This window comes from Neomonachus schauinslandi, chromosome 6 (assembly GCF_002201575.2).
Source record: "Neomonachus schauinslandi chromosome 6, ASM220157v2, whole genome shotgun sequence".
NCBI lineage: Eukaryota > Metazoa > Chordata > Mammalia > Carnivora > Phocidae > Neomonachus > Neomonachus schauinslandi.
In genome coordinates, this window is record NC_058408.1 from 28,959,320 (window position 1) to 28,973,830 (window position 14,511).

Below are 14,511 nucleotides of genomic sequence, written 5' to 3' on the forward strand. Positions count from 1 at the left end.
GAATAATAAATCCCACATTTGGCTGTTACAGGAACATAAAGGACATCCTATTACTACTTGGTTCTAGGCCAATGTAATGGAGGACAAAAAGAGCCTTTTACTTGGTTCAGTGTAGCTTACCAAAATTCTGCACTGGGGGCTGGAACCGAACCTGAGCTAATACTAAAATGTTTTCTTTGTCTTGCTTTGCTTTTTCTGCCTTTTCTTTCAAGTATTTCTCTACAAAGCAACCTGAAGTCTTAGTCAAAGAACAAGACAAATGTTCCTGAGCTCTCTGACCAAATACTATGATAAGAGCACCCAACTTCTTGCATTTTCAACACCCAAGACAACTAATTTTTTCTAAAGAATAAGTTTGGTAGAACTTTTTGATATATGGAAGAAGCTTTTGAATGTCCTTACCTATTAATTTACTGCTTCACCATGCAAGAAACTGATTTTATATTAATATATAGCACTCTGTACTTACTAAATTTATCACATACATGTTATCCAGTCTTTTTTCAAATTATTTTGTCTTACTATGACGTTACTACACTAAAACACTGACAATCCCAAGAAGGGAAGCTTCTCTGCTACACTATAATTACTATAATGGCTTTTAATCATTATCTACCCACCTTCTTTTCCTAAGTGCTTTCATTCAGGCCCATGGACTTCAAATGCTGATGACTCTCAAATTTAAATCTCTACACAGGACTTCTGAATTTCAGACTCATATATTCAACTACCTGACAGCTAGAAGGCATTGAAAACTTAACAGGTCTAAAATACAATTCCTGCCTCACCCCACCCCACTTCACCCCACCTACGATCTACATCCACTATCTACAAAGCAACCTGAAAGCACTTTTTAAAAAGTAAACCAGATCAAACTCTTTGCCCTACTTAAAATCCTCCAATGATTTCCATGCACACTCAGAATAAAATTCAAACTTCTTATCATGGTCTACAGGGCTCTACCCGCTTTGGTTATAATCTTTATCTCTATCTATTCTCCCTATCAATCTAGTTCATGACTAATCTCAGTGGCCTTCAGTTCCTGAAACATACCAAACTCACTACTACATCAAGGCCACTAACCTTACTGTTCCTTTTGCCTGGAATGTTCTTTTCCCAGATTTCACATGCTTGTCCTTCTGGTGTTTGGGTCTCAGTTCAAATGTCAACTCTCTAGACAGGACTTCCCTAACCACCTCCTATGAAAATAGCATGTTCCACTTCCTCTAGCCCCTTCTTCTTGATTTATTTTCTTCACAGCATTTGCCACTGTCTGAAATTGTTAGGATTTGTTTACCTTTTTACTGCTTGTCTTTGCTACCAAAATATTACCTCTATGAAAGCAAGGGCTTGGTGTGTCTTGTCATTACTGCATCCCATTGCCCAGGCCCAGAAAAATTTTCAACAAATATTTACTGAAAGAAATCAGTATTTCATATTGTACAAATTATATAATTTTATGGTAAATAAATGTAACCCTAAAACTTCAATTCCTGAAAATGTTCCCTCCATGAAATTCTTAGTTACGAATCTTATCATCCAGACATGAAGTTTATTTATTTTGTGAATGACCTACCAATTCAGGGCCTTTGAATTTGTTTCCTCTGCCAGTTATGCTCTTTCCCCTTATTTTTGCCTAACTGGCTCCTCATAATGTAGATCTCTGCTCAAATACATTCCGTGTAAGGATGCCCCTAACCATGCGAACTAAAGAGAATAGCACACAATTGCCTCAGATCACTCTGTCACATTAACCTGCTTTTACTTTCTTCACAGTCCTTACCATTCTCTGAAGTTACTTTTTATTGTTTACTTGTTTGACTGCTTACCAACAAAGTAAAATGTATAAATTCAGGAAAACAATAATCAGCATTCTTACATCCCTGCAAGTTTATTTTTTTATTTTTTTAAAGATTTTATTTCTTTATTTGACAGAGAGAGGCACAGCAAGAGAGGGAACACAAGCAGGGGGAGTGGGAGAGGGAGAAGCAGGCTTCCCGCTGAGCAGGGAGCCCGATGCGGGGCTCGATCCCAGGACCCTGAGATCATGACCTGAGCCGAAGGCAGACGTTTAACGACTGAGCCACCCAGGCGCCCCCCTGCAAGTTTATTAAAAGAACTTCCTGAAGGGGAAGAATGAAGGGGGGGGAAATCAGAGGGGGAGACGAACCATGAGAGACTATGACTTTGAGAAACAAACTGAGGGTTCTAGAGGGGAGGGGGGTGGGGGGATGGGTTAGCCTGGTGATGGGTATTAAAGAGGGCACGTTCTGCATGGAGCACTGGGTGTTAAACGCAAACAATGAATCATGGAACACTACATCAAAAACTAATGATGTATGGTGATTAACATAATAATAATAAATAAATAAATAAATAAAGAACTTCCTGAAAAGAAAGATGGACCCCTGGGATAGCTTTGTAACATATCTCACTTTGTAACATAGCTCACTATAACCCTCTTTTCAACCACAGAACAGTACAGGCTCAGAAGGAATATGAATAACATAAGGATTTTTTTCTTTTTATTACAGAAGCTTATTTATCCAGGTGTATGAACATAAGCAAGCATCCAAATGGAACACTTTTAAAGTGTTTGTTTTAATGATCATCTATTTTCTTTAAATCACATCACTGACATGACTTAAAAACAATTTATTAAACTATTATAATCTACCAAGCTGCAAAAATGGGTTGGTATCACGGGGTTGAGGTGGGAGATCAAACTGTGCAATACAGACTGGGGATATAGATGGTTACAGACAACTATGACCACCCACTGCTCTACAGCAATGGACTGTAATTGCGCAAATTAGAAAAATCTACATTTCTGTATCAAACCTGCCAAAACATCTCAATCTTTGTGCTCTAATTATATATGTGTGTATATATAATTATATAGCCATAATTATGTATCATACATAAATACAAACCACCTTCTACTGTACCATCTACTGAAGTTTAGTAACCTATAATGAACAGTCTTCTTTTTGTGTTGTTTTAAAAGATGAAAAGCCCCAGTTAATATATGTTTAATTCATCGTCAATAAACAACAAAAATTATTGCCATCAGGTCTGTAATATTAGACAACTTCTTAAGTATCTTAGCTTTTGCTACTTCGAGTTATGAAGATAAGATCACAAACAAAAAGAATATAAAACTTTCATTATTCCAAAGTGAATTATCAAAACATTAACTAGAAAAGATATATGCACTCCCATGTTCATTACAGCATTAATACTGTACATATTACAATAACCAAGATATGGAAACAACCTAAGTGTCCATCAATGGATAAAGAAAGTGTGAAATGTGAAAACACACACACACATACACACAGAATATTATTCAACCATAAAAAAAGAATGAAATCTTGGGGCGCCTGGGTGGCTCAGTCATTAAGCGTCTGCCTTCGGCTCAGGTCATGATCCCGGGGTCCTGGGATCGAGCCCCGCATCGGGCTCCCTGCTCTGCGGGAAGCCTGCTTCTCCCTCTCCCACTCCCCCTGCTTGTGTTCCCTCTCTCGCTGTGTCTCTGTCAAAAAAAAAAAAAAAAATTAAAAAAAAAAAGAATGAAATCTTGCCAAGTGTGATAACATGGATGGACTTTGAGGGCATACGCTAAGTGAAATCACTCAGTCGGAGAAGGACAAAAATCATACAATCTTACACATATGTGACACCTAAAAAACAACAATAACAAAAAAACAAGCTCACCGATATAGATAACAGATTGGTTGTTGCCAGAGGTGGAGGGTGGGGAATAGGCAAAATGGGTGAAGGGGGTCAAAAAGTACAAACTTACGTGACTTAAATAAGTCATGGGGATGTAATGTGCAGCATGGTGACTATAGTTAATAGTACTGCACTACATATTTAAAAGTTCTAAGAGGGCGCCTGGGTGGCTCAGTCGTTAAGCAGCTGCCTTCGGCTCAGGTCATGATCCCAGGGTCCTGGGATCGAGTCCCACATCGGGCTCCCTGCTCAGCGGGAAGCCTGCTTCTCCCTCTCCCACTCCCCCTGCTTGTGTTCCTGTTCTCGCTGTCTCTCTCTATCATATAAATAAATAAAATCTTAAAAAAAAAAAAAAGTTCTAAGAGAATAAATCTTAAAAGCCCTCATCACAAGAAAAAGAAAATTTTGTAAATATATATGGTGACGTGTTAACTAGACTTACTGTGGTTATTTCATAATACATACAAATATCAAATCATTATGCTATACAACTGAAACTAATGTAATGTTATGTATCAATTATACCTCATTAAAAAAAATTTGAAACAATAAATTATCTATTTTACAAAGTTTGAAGCAACTTTTTCCATCATCGTTGGATGCTAACTCTGAAAAGCTAAATTAAAAAAAAAGGAATTGCACGTGAAACTGTAGTGTATACTACATTTCAAATCAAATAAAATGATTAAAATTTTTTGAATTGGGAAATAAGACAGATATCAAAGTGTCATTTCAGGAAAATTAATCTGACAGCAGTATACCATAGAAATTAGATAAAATAAATCTTAAAGAGGCAAGTCCACATATAAACTCTATTCCCACAGTTCTTTTCATTAAAACAGATAGAAGGTATTAGTAATTGAATATTAAAATACATTTTTAAGAAAAACATGGGTGTGTACCTACTTTTCAATACCAACACTGTCATTTACTGCTCTTCTCTAGAAAATAAAGCAATTTAACTAAATTGATTTTTAATGTGGGCTTATAACCCATTCATGGGTCATTCATGAAGTCAATTCAGTTAGTTATAACTAATATTTTTTCCAACTAAAATAGAATAAAAATCAAGTTAAAAGCACAAATACTTTTATTTCTGTATGTATAACTAAGTAAACCAGGTGTGGTAAATGCATTTGCAGTAAAATGTACTTCTGTGAGTCACAGTCAAAAGAATTTCAGAACTCCAGACCAAATGATTGCCAGGGTCTTTCAGCTCTAAAACTTTATAGCTAAAATGTGTCCTGGATTGGGGGGAAAAAAAAAAATGGACGGCTTTTTCTTTATTTAATGTTTAGCTACAGTTCTTTTAATAGCAAGCAACAGAATATAAATGTTGAATTAACTATGCTAATTTAAACAAAAATTGGGGCTTATCAGGATGGGAGGGCACTGGAGTAGTTTACAGCATGTATGGAAGAGCTGAACCACTAAGCTCAGGAAAGCCAGAAGCTGAGCAGTGCCAGGCACCTCAGCAGAAGGAGTTCACAGACTTTCCGCCTAGGGCACCGCCTTGGTAAGATGGGGTGGCTCCAACGACCTACTATCAATGTGCTGTGATTCTCTCTCCATTTGGGTTTTCAGATTCTCAGTAAACAATCCAATCAGCCCACCATACATCAGGTATCTCAACCCTTAGATAAATCAGCAATGGCCAGAAGCAGAGTAAGATGCATACACATGGTCCCTAGGGAAATAAGAAACTGTCCATCTCAATTTGTCTAAAATATCTGATCGGGCGCCTGGGTGGCTCAGTTGGTTAAGCAACTGCCTTCGGCTCAGGTCATGATCCTGGAGTCCCGGGATCGAGTCCCGCATCAGGCTCCCTGCTCAGCAGGGAGTCTGCTTCTCCCTCTCCCGCTCCCCCCTTTTGTGCTCTCTCCCTCTCTCAAATAAATAAATAAAATCTTAAAATAAAATAAAATAAAATAAAATATCTGATCTTTGTGGCCGGAAATTAACACTTCATTTACTGAGCCCTTATTGTACAAGACATAACACTTGGTTTAATATGATAAATATATACAATGAATATGCACACTAAAACATTAAGTTGTACCCCTTAAATATATGCAATTTTTGTCAATAAAGATAGAAAAAAAGAAAAATAAAATGTCAGATAAAGAAGAACCTAGATTTTATGTAAGAACAAAACAATATAACATACACTGAACATTATAATAAATATATTTTTCATTTCACATGTGTTCTTAAAAACTTAGTTATTGTCCTATTTTTTTAAACCAGGATTTTTTTTTTTAAACCAGAGAAATTGTGAAAATGAAACCTAAAATATTTTTTAAATTAAAACAATATTTTGCAAAGTAAACTGTAACTTTATATGTCAGCGGTCACTAAATGATATGCATCCCTTACCTAAGAAAAGAGTACCTGCTATGGTCTGGATGTCATGTTTCCCCAGAATTCGTATGTTAGAATTCTAATGCCCAAGGCAATGGTATCAGGAGACAGGGCCTCTGGCAGATGATTAGGTCATGAGGGCCATGCCCTCATGAATGGGATTAATGCCCTTATAAAAGAGGCTCCAGAGAAATCCCTGCCCTTTCCACCATGTGAGGACACAATGAGAAATGTGTAGTCTACAACCCAGAAGGAGGCCTTTACCAGAACCCAACCATGCTGATCCTTGATCTTGGACTTTCTAGTTTCCAAAACTGTGAAAAATAAGTTCATTTATAAATTACTCAAGCTGTGGTATTTTGTTACAGCAGCCTGAACAGACTAAGACAGTGACCAAAACAATTCCCTTTTCTCCCTACTATTCCTATTCTTGGGATTCCCTTTCATTGCTGCACACTCTCTGTGTGACATCCTACTTCATGCTAACATTCTCTGTGGGTCTCCCCAGAATCAATGCAGATTATAATCCACAAGGACAGGAATTAATACATATCTTTTAGGTGTACAGAGGCACCAAACTTGGTCTTACTCTTACACTGAGTTTTGAAGGAATTTACCAGGGAGGCAAAGACGGGCATGTTATAAGATAGTGTATATAAAAGTATAACAGGATGTTAAAAGGGAGTGTGAGAGCATCATGAATTGCTTAGGGAAAAACAAGGAGTTTGGCTGTAGCTTTGAAATCAGGTACGTGTTAGGGAACAATGAGAAATGAGACCAGAGAGTTAGATGTGGACAGGGCATGAATGACCTTTTATGTCATGCCAAGTGTGTACTTTATCCTGAAATGATAGGGAGCACTTAGTATATAGGATTTTAAACCAGAGAGGATACCATCAGATTTCTTTACAGAAAGTCACTCTGGTGGTATTGTGAAAGAGATAGCACTTAGGAGGCTGTTAAAATAGTCGGGGACCTGAAGCAGAAGCCTTTGAGATGCAGAAGAGAGTTTGATTGGGAGAAGCATTTTTGAGGTAGAATTGAGGTGATTTTTCACTCATCAGAGCTGGGAAATGAAGAGAAGCTAGAATAGGATCAAATTGTATCAAACTTAAAAAACTTCTGGGGGGGAAAGGGGGGTGCCTGCTAGGCATTATTATACAAGGGTGACCAGAAATTAATATCTGAACTACTATTGCAATATTTACATTTATATAATTCTCTTCCTCTAACATGCAATTTTTAATCTTCCTAAGTAGGGGGAAAAATTTTTAAGCTTCTACATGAGTAAATTACACTGAGTTCCAACAGATGATGGCACCATGGAAATCCGAAAGAATAGCTGCCAAACAAGACCAATATGTTGGAGAAGGGCAGGAAGGAAGACAAAGAAAAAAGGAACAGCACAATGTTCCTGGGATCAGCTTCTCTGTCCTCAACACCTTTCATTCATCCAGCAAAAATAATGGTTAACAAGGGAATTACCTTGCACATTCTTAACATCAAGAAACTCATATCCACCCAGACAGGCCCTGTCATAACTCTGCCTCATCATCTATTAACAGTCAAACAAGTCGAAGACTACAGTTATTCCCTAGTACACGAAATTAACATAACCTTCAAGACAGGAACTATGGGTAAATTACTTTGAGAAGAAGCGTAGACAAATTACCAAGATTTCAAACCACCAAGCAGATTTCCTGGTAGCATACCATTTCACTTCCCTCTACCACTCCACTTCCCACTTTCCTATTACCTACTCCTGTTATCCTATTCCAATTACCTTCCTATCCCTCAGGCAAAGACAAAAAAAAAAAAAAAATACAATGTAGTGGCTAAGAACATGGGATTTTTTTTTTAAATTTTGTTCTTAAGTAATCTCTACACCCAACATGGGGCTCAAACTTACAACCCTGAGATCAAGAGTCACATGCGCGGGGCTCCTGGGTGGCTCAGTCAGTTAAGCAGTTGACTCTTGGTTTCAGCTCAGGTCACGATCTCACGATTGTAGGATCGAGTCCTGTGTCAGGCTCTGTGTTCAGTAAAGAGTCTACTTTGGATTCTCTCTCTCCCTCTCTCTCCTGCTCTCTCTTTCTCAAATAAATAAAATCTTAAAAAAAAAAACAAAAAACAAACAAAAAAGTCACACTCTCTACCAACTGAGCCAGCCAGACACCCCAAGAACATGGGATTTATAGTTAAAGCAGAGATAGTCTGAATCCTGCCTTCACTAGTTACTATGATTGCTCTGTGACCTTACTTCGGTTCTCAAAGCCTCAGTTCCTCGTCAGTAGAACAGAGACAATATATTTTCCTGTTAGGGTTGTCCTAAGAATTAAATTATGTGAGATACAATATATAAAGTGTAATCACACTGCCTGGAACAGTAAACTAAATAAAAACAGCCACCAGAGAGTCTGAGAAGTGAACAAGTATACAGACAGATGTAAGCAAATCAGAAAGATCTGAGAATTAATAAACTATTATATTTTACACTAAGCTGACAGTATAAGAGCTCACAAAGTGTTTCAGTGTTTTGCAATGTTTTGTTTACTATAGGCAGGAAAAGAACAAATCAACAAAGCAGCACCACCATTACCACCACCACCACCAAAAACCAAAGAAAGTAACATGAAAACTTATTCCATGATCTTGTAACCCACAAAAAAGTTTAAAAATCCTTAACTTTAGCTCATAGCCTCTTCATGATCTAACCCCAACCTATTTTTTAGCCTCATCTCACTTCTATGCCTCCATGTAGTCAATACTGTCACTTGTTCAAACTTGAGTCAAACAAACTTTCACAGTTCAAACCTGAGTCAAACAACTCCTTCAGCCTGGTTACCATTCTCACCTCATCCCTTTTCCTATCCACTGAAACCCCATTAGTCATTTTATCCCATTCTGTCCCTCCCTGGTCCTCCCTAGAAGAAATCATCACAACCACCTCTCCATTACCTGTTGCTTAAACTTCAGCACCTACTTCATGCAGTCTGATTACTGTTTTTCTGCAGGCTTCTTCCTCACTAGATCCTAAGCTCAATGTCATTCAAGGGGAGGCATTAATGGTCAGCTGAATGCAGACCATGAAGTGTGATAAAATGAAGTAACACTTCTTTACATATAGGAATATCCTTCTTGAGAGTAAAAAAATACTTCCATCATCTTTCTATGTTTTAACCACAGCTTCACTGGCCTTCCATTATAACAAAGCAGTTTACTGGCCAGTAGCACAAATGTACAACTCCTTAGCTTATATTTTCTGAATATCCAAAAACACCCATAAAGCAATACTGACACTTCATGAGAGAACATTTTATGCCTTACTTATCAAATGACCTAACAACCCACTTTAATTTCCATTAAACAAACAGGATATTCGATCCTTTTCTGGTAGTCATTAAAAGAAAGCACATCAAAATAAATTTTTTGTTTATATAATAATGATCGTCCCAAAACAAGATTTGATTTAAAAATGTTACTTTGTAATCATATGAAAATCAATCTCATTATTTCATACCCCACATACTATATACATACACACACATATATATACACATTTACTTAAATAATTGACTTTTACAAATATCAACTCTCATTTCCCATATATGCAAACATGGTTGGAAAGCTGATTCACAACCAAGAGTTTAATTAGTAACCAGACTGCAGTTTAGACAGATAAGTAAAGATGACTTCACATATTTAAGTGCATAAATTTGCTTCAGATAACAGCACTGTAAATTAGAAAGTAACAATTCTAGCTCATTCAGATTCTAATTTTAGTTTTGCTAGTGCGTAACACTTCTACCTTAGGCAAATCACTTAACCTCTCTAAATAAGTATCACATATGTAAAATGACTCTGGATCAGATCAAATTTCCCATACATTTTTTTTTTAAGATTTTATTTATTTATTTGACAAAGAGAGACATGGCGAGAGAGGAAACACAACCAGGGGGAGTGGGAGAGGGAGAAGCAGGCTTCCGGCGGAGCAGGGAGCCCGATGCGGGGCTCGATCCCAGAACCCTGGGATCATGATCATGACCTGAGCCGAAGGCAGACGCTTAACGACTAAGCCACCCAGGCGCTCCTCCCATACAGTCTTGATCATAAAATTCACCCGAAATTCACCCGGAACACCTGTTTAAAAATACATATCCAAACCCCTCTTGTAAAGGTACTAATGTCACAGGACAAGAGGACTGGGAATCTATTCAAAGTTCCCAAGTACTCATGTTCCCCAGGTTCCTCATCACTGGAAAGTTTTATACATACTGGTTTCTGATTTCTAAAGTTCTTTCTGGCTATAAAATTCTACGAATTTAAGATTTTAGGACACTGATCAAATCCCCCAGCCTAACCTGGTGATACTGAATGTAATAAACATGCAAATTCATTTTGCTAAGGAAAAAAGTTCGAAATCTTCTCTGTACACTTAAGCTATCTTTTTCAGTATCTGACTCTATTTGCTACAAGTCCCTTAATTTTTACATCATCCTAGATACCAGTATTATTTTCACAAATAATTTGATAGATAATCTGATTTGGGCTACAGCACACTTTCAGTTGAAAGATGTTCCCCTGTGATTTTAATGTATACAACTCTTCCTCTGGTAACTATTCAGTCATATACTTAATGCTGATTCAAGCACACATTAAGTTTAGTTCTCAGAACAGTATGCATTTTATTTTAGCACTGTAACTGTATATTGTTTGCATTTGTCTTTTACTCACATATTACATTTGTAATATTCAATAGGCAGATCACAACTACAATCTCTTCTCACAATCCTACAGATAATGATTATGTGCTTAATGAACTTTAATACATTGTAATTATTAATTGGCTTTAAAGACAACGTCTAAAATATTTTCCCATTGATATAAATACAGAAGAAAATGTTTTTTTGTTTTGTTTTTTTTTTTTAAAGATTTTATTTATTTGACAGAGAGAGACACAGCGAGAGAGGGAACACAAGCGGGGGGAGTGGGACAGGGAGAAGCAGACCTCCCACCAAGCAGGGAGCCTGATGCAGGGCTCGATCCCAGAACCCCAGGAACACGACCTGAGCCGAAGGCAGACGCTTAACAACTGAGCCACCCAGGCGCCCCCAGAAGAAAACATTTTAAAGGCTATACTCTCAAAATCTGTCTGTAAAAGCACTGTGATAAAAAAGCATATGTTCTCCAACATGTGTTCTCATTTAAAAAAAAAAAAAGGCATTCCTCCCAAGCCCCACCCACCCCCAAATTAATAAAATCTGCTTAGTCGAACCTGCCTTATACTTATGTTGATACTTTTGTTACCACCACGTGACTTTTCCAAAAGGTTGTAAGGCAGCATACAGAAATAAAGATCCCAAAAGTACTAAGATAATTTAGAGATGAAAGCACTGGAAGTCAATATATTCAGTGCAACTAAACACACTATTTTTCATTTTACTTCCCAAAAAGCAAGACAAGAAAAGTGAAACTTATTACTCTTATTATTCTAAAACCAAAGTTTCTTAAGGAACAAAGTTTTTAACAGTACTCAGAAATTTTCTCACATAGGTTTTAGAAAAATTGTAATATAATATTACCATATCACCAATCAAAATTTCACAGCAATTGAGAAGCCTTAAATCAAACTGTGACAAAAGCTGAAAGCATACACTTAAAACACAGGTCAATAAATGTGACACTGCAAAGGGTCAAGATGATGTAGTCAAACATGAAGTGTTCTAAAAACCCACAGAAAGAGGTCAGAACCAGACAAAGAGCAATTCTGTATCACTTAAATCATGGCCTTTAAATACCTTTTCCTACAATCAAATATAAATGTGTTCACAGCTATCACCAGGATCAGATACAGTGTGAAAGAAACCTGATAGTAATGTAACTAGCAGTCTTCCAAAACCCTCATTTTTTAATTAATTCTGTAAGTATCTTCATATTTTATCTTTATGTGCACCAAACTACACTAGGAAAATAATCCAGAAAATGTTAAGTTTGTTTCTTTCTTAAGAGGACCTGAAATAGATAATAATAGGTTACCTAACAGATCTAACTGTATCTGAAAGAGCAGCTACGAAGCAAACACAGATTCACAGAGTCACTGATGTGTTTTATAACCATCTACTTGGCCTTGAAATAATGGAAGTAGAAATAATCATAGCAGGAGCATCCAATCGGTGCAATGATTCTAGAGAGGATGAATGTGAGATACTGCTAGGACACCTAAGTAGAATTCTGCTCACTCCTGGCACTGGCAAACTGTTCACATATATGATATGTAACCAAAGCAGACATACAAAAATCAGAGGGTAACCATAAGGTGAATTTAAAGCATCAATGAAAGCTGAAAATCTCATATCTGATAATAAACATTCTTAGTTATCCTTAATAATTCTACCATAAATCTATAAATTCATTAAATTTTTCTTGAGACATTATTCTCTATTTCTCCTAACAAAATAGCTGTGTGTTTTTTTTTAAAGAAGGAAAATAGGCAGAAAGTAGATCATCTCACTTAGTACTAGATTTGGTAAACTAATTTTTGCCTTCAACTTCATAATTTCGTGTATTTCTAAATATAGTCTTCTACATGTATTTCTCCCCTTCTACAACTAGTCTCATGTAAGAACATGATGTAATCAAATGTGCAAATCTGTTTTTCCTTCTAATACCATTCTTGATGACGATCAGCATTTTGTGAACTTAAGCTAAAGTAGTACACCAGACTGAAGCACCTAAACTCTGGATTTGTCTCCAGAGACCATCATGACAAAGCTCCTGCATGCTTGTCACAGGCCAGCTTAGAGCCCTTCATTCACAAGAATGAATTAATAGTTATTAAATAAACTAAAACATATATGCAGAAATTTACCAAGAGGTCATTCAAACATGTAAATGAACACTTAAAAATCTCATCTCCTTCCTAAGGAGAATAAAATCAAGGATACATTTTCTATCTCTTCTAGATAGTCTCTGTGATGGAAAAAATAAGTTTTTAAATTAAATAAAAATCACTTTAAAGTAGCGAGAAAGAATGTAAATAGTTTCTCCTGGGTATTAGAATGGCTCCAAACATTCCAAAATAGTATATTAAAATCTTCCTTCATGTGGAAACGAGGTTTATAAGAAAATGATAGTCTTTAAACTCTAGGCAGAGATGACAATCCAATTTCAAAACATATTTCCCTCCATTTTATAATATAATTCACAAAAGTCTGCACTTCAAACAAAGTAATTTTGGATAAATAAAGACTCACCATCTGTATGGGTTTCTTGTGGAGATCTCGTTCGGTTACCAGTTTTTCTTGGTCAGTGACATAAAGACCTTTCTGTGCTAAAGCCTGGATTACAGCATCATGGCCCAAAAGGGGTTTCGCAGCATCACTCTTGAGAATGAGACTCCCAGCACGACAGTATAGTTCAGCCGATAGAAGCAAATTAACAACTGGTGGTTTGATGTGTTCCTGATCATACTGATCAGTGTAAAATGGTTCTCGAAGATCCTCTGGCACATTTTCTATAAAGATTAAGGGGAAAAAATTCTTAGAATATGTTTATAAAAGAAACACAATTTATTTAATAATTATTATGTCACAGAAGATACCTTTTAAAAATAACAATAACCCTTTAGCTAAAAAGATAATTTATTAGATCTTGGCAGATAATCTGGAATAAAGGAGATAGAAATTTATTTTATAGAAGATACTGTTCCAAGTATATTCGAAAAAGGGACTACAAAGCAACCAAAGAGAAAAGTTTTCTAAGTCCAGCGACTCTCTTGGGAAAGTATTCCCACATGTATACTCAAATCCACAGAATGTGCTAAAAGATTCCTAAAAACTAATTTCAGTGAATCCCTTCACATTCAAGCAGTCAACCAGGAATTGCACTGTAACAGGTACTGCAGGGGAATGCTAGCCCTTGCCAACTGACGGCATAAAATCACTTGCCCAAAGTTGTACAGCTAAGCACTTGCAAAAGAGAAACTGCCTAACTTATTCTGTCCCTCTGTCTCAGGGTCTCCAGTCTCTCGCCCTTCTTGCTTAGCCTGCTGAAGCTATTTAGGGGCAGTTACAGCTATGGTTTAGGGGAGAACTACTCTTAAAAATCCCTAACCTAGTAAATCACTGTTACCTCCACCTTACCACTCACCATCCTACCCCAAGAAGCCCTCCTGGACACCCAACTGATGCATTAAATGGAGACACAGAAAGGAGAGTTTACAAATGGGACATAAGAAAGAAACCAAATTCTTCTGAGTTTCTTTTCTGCTAGCCATTTCCCTTGAAGAATGTCAAGCCCCACTCTCCCACTGTCTACTTCTAAATCAACCTTAGGAGCTGCTTTTGTATCTGATGGCAGCCAGATTACCAAAAAAGCACAACAAACAAAACACTTCTCACTGTTTTACAAGTTTTC

At 36.8% G+C, this 14,511-nt stretch overlaps 1 protein-coding gene across 1 annotated transcript in view; it reads right to left on the reverse strand.

Annotated features, from left to right (window-relative positions):
• The window catches only part of CAMSAP2 (calmodulin regulated spectrin associated protein family member 2), a 114,608-nt gene that overhangs the window by 77,712 nt on the left and 22,385 nt on the right, over positions 1-14,511 (reverse strand). The window contains 1 exon segment of the mRNA XM_021682731.1: positions 13,350-13,609. Coding sequence (XP_021538406.1) covers positions 13,350-13,609 — 260 coding nt within the window.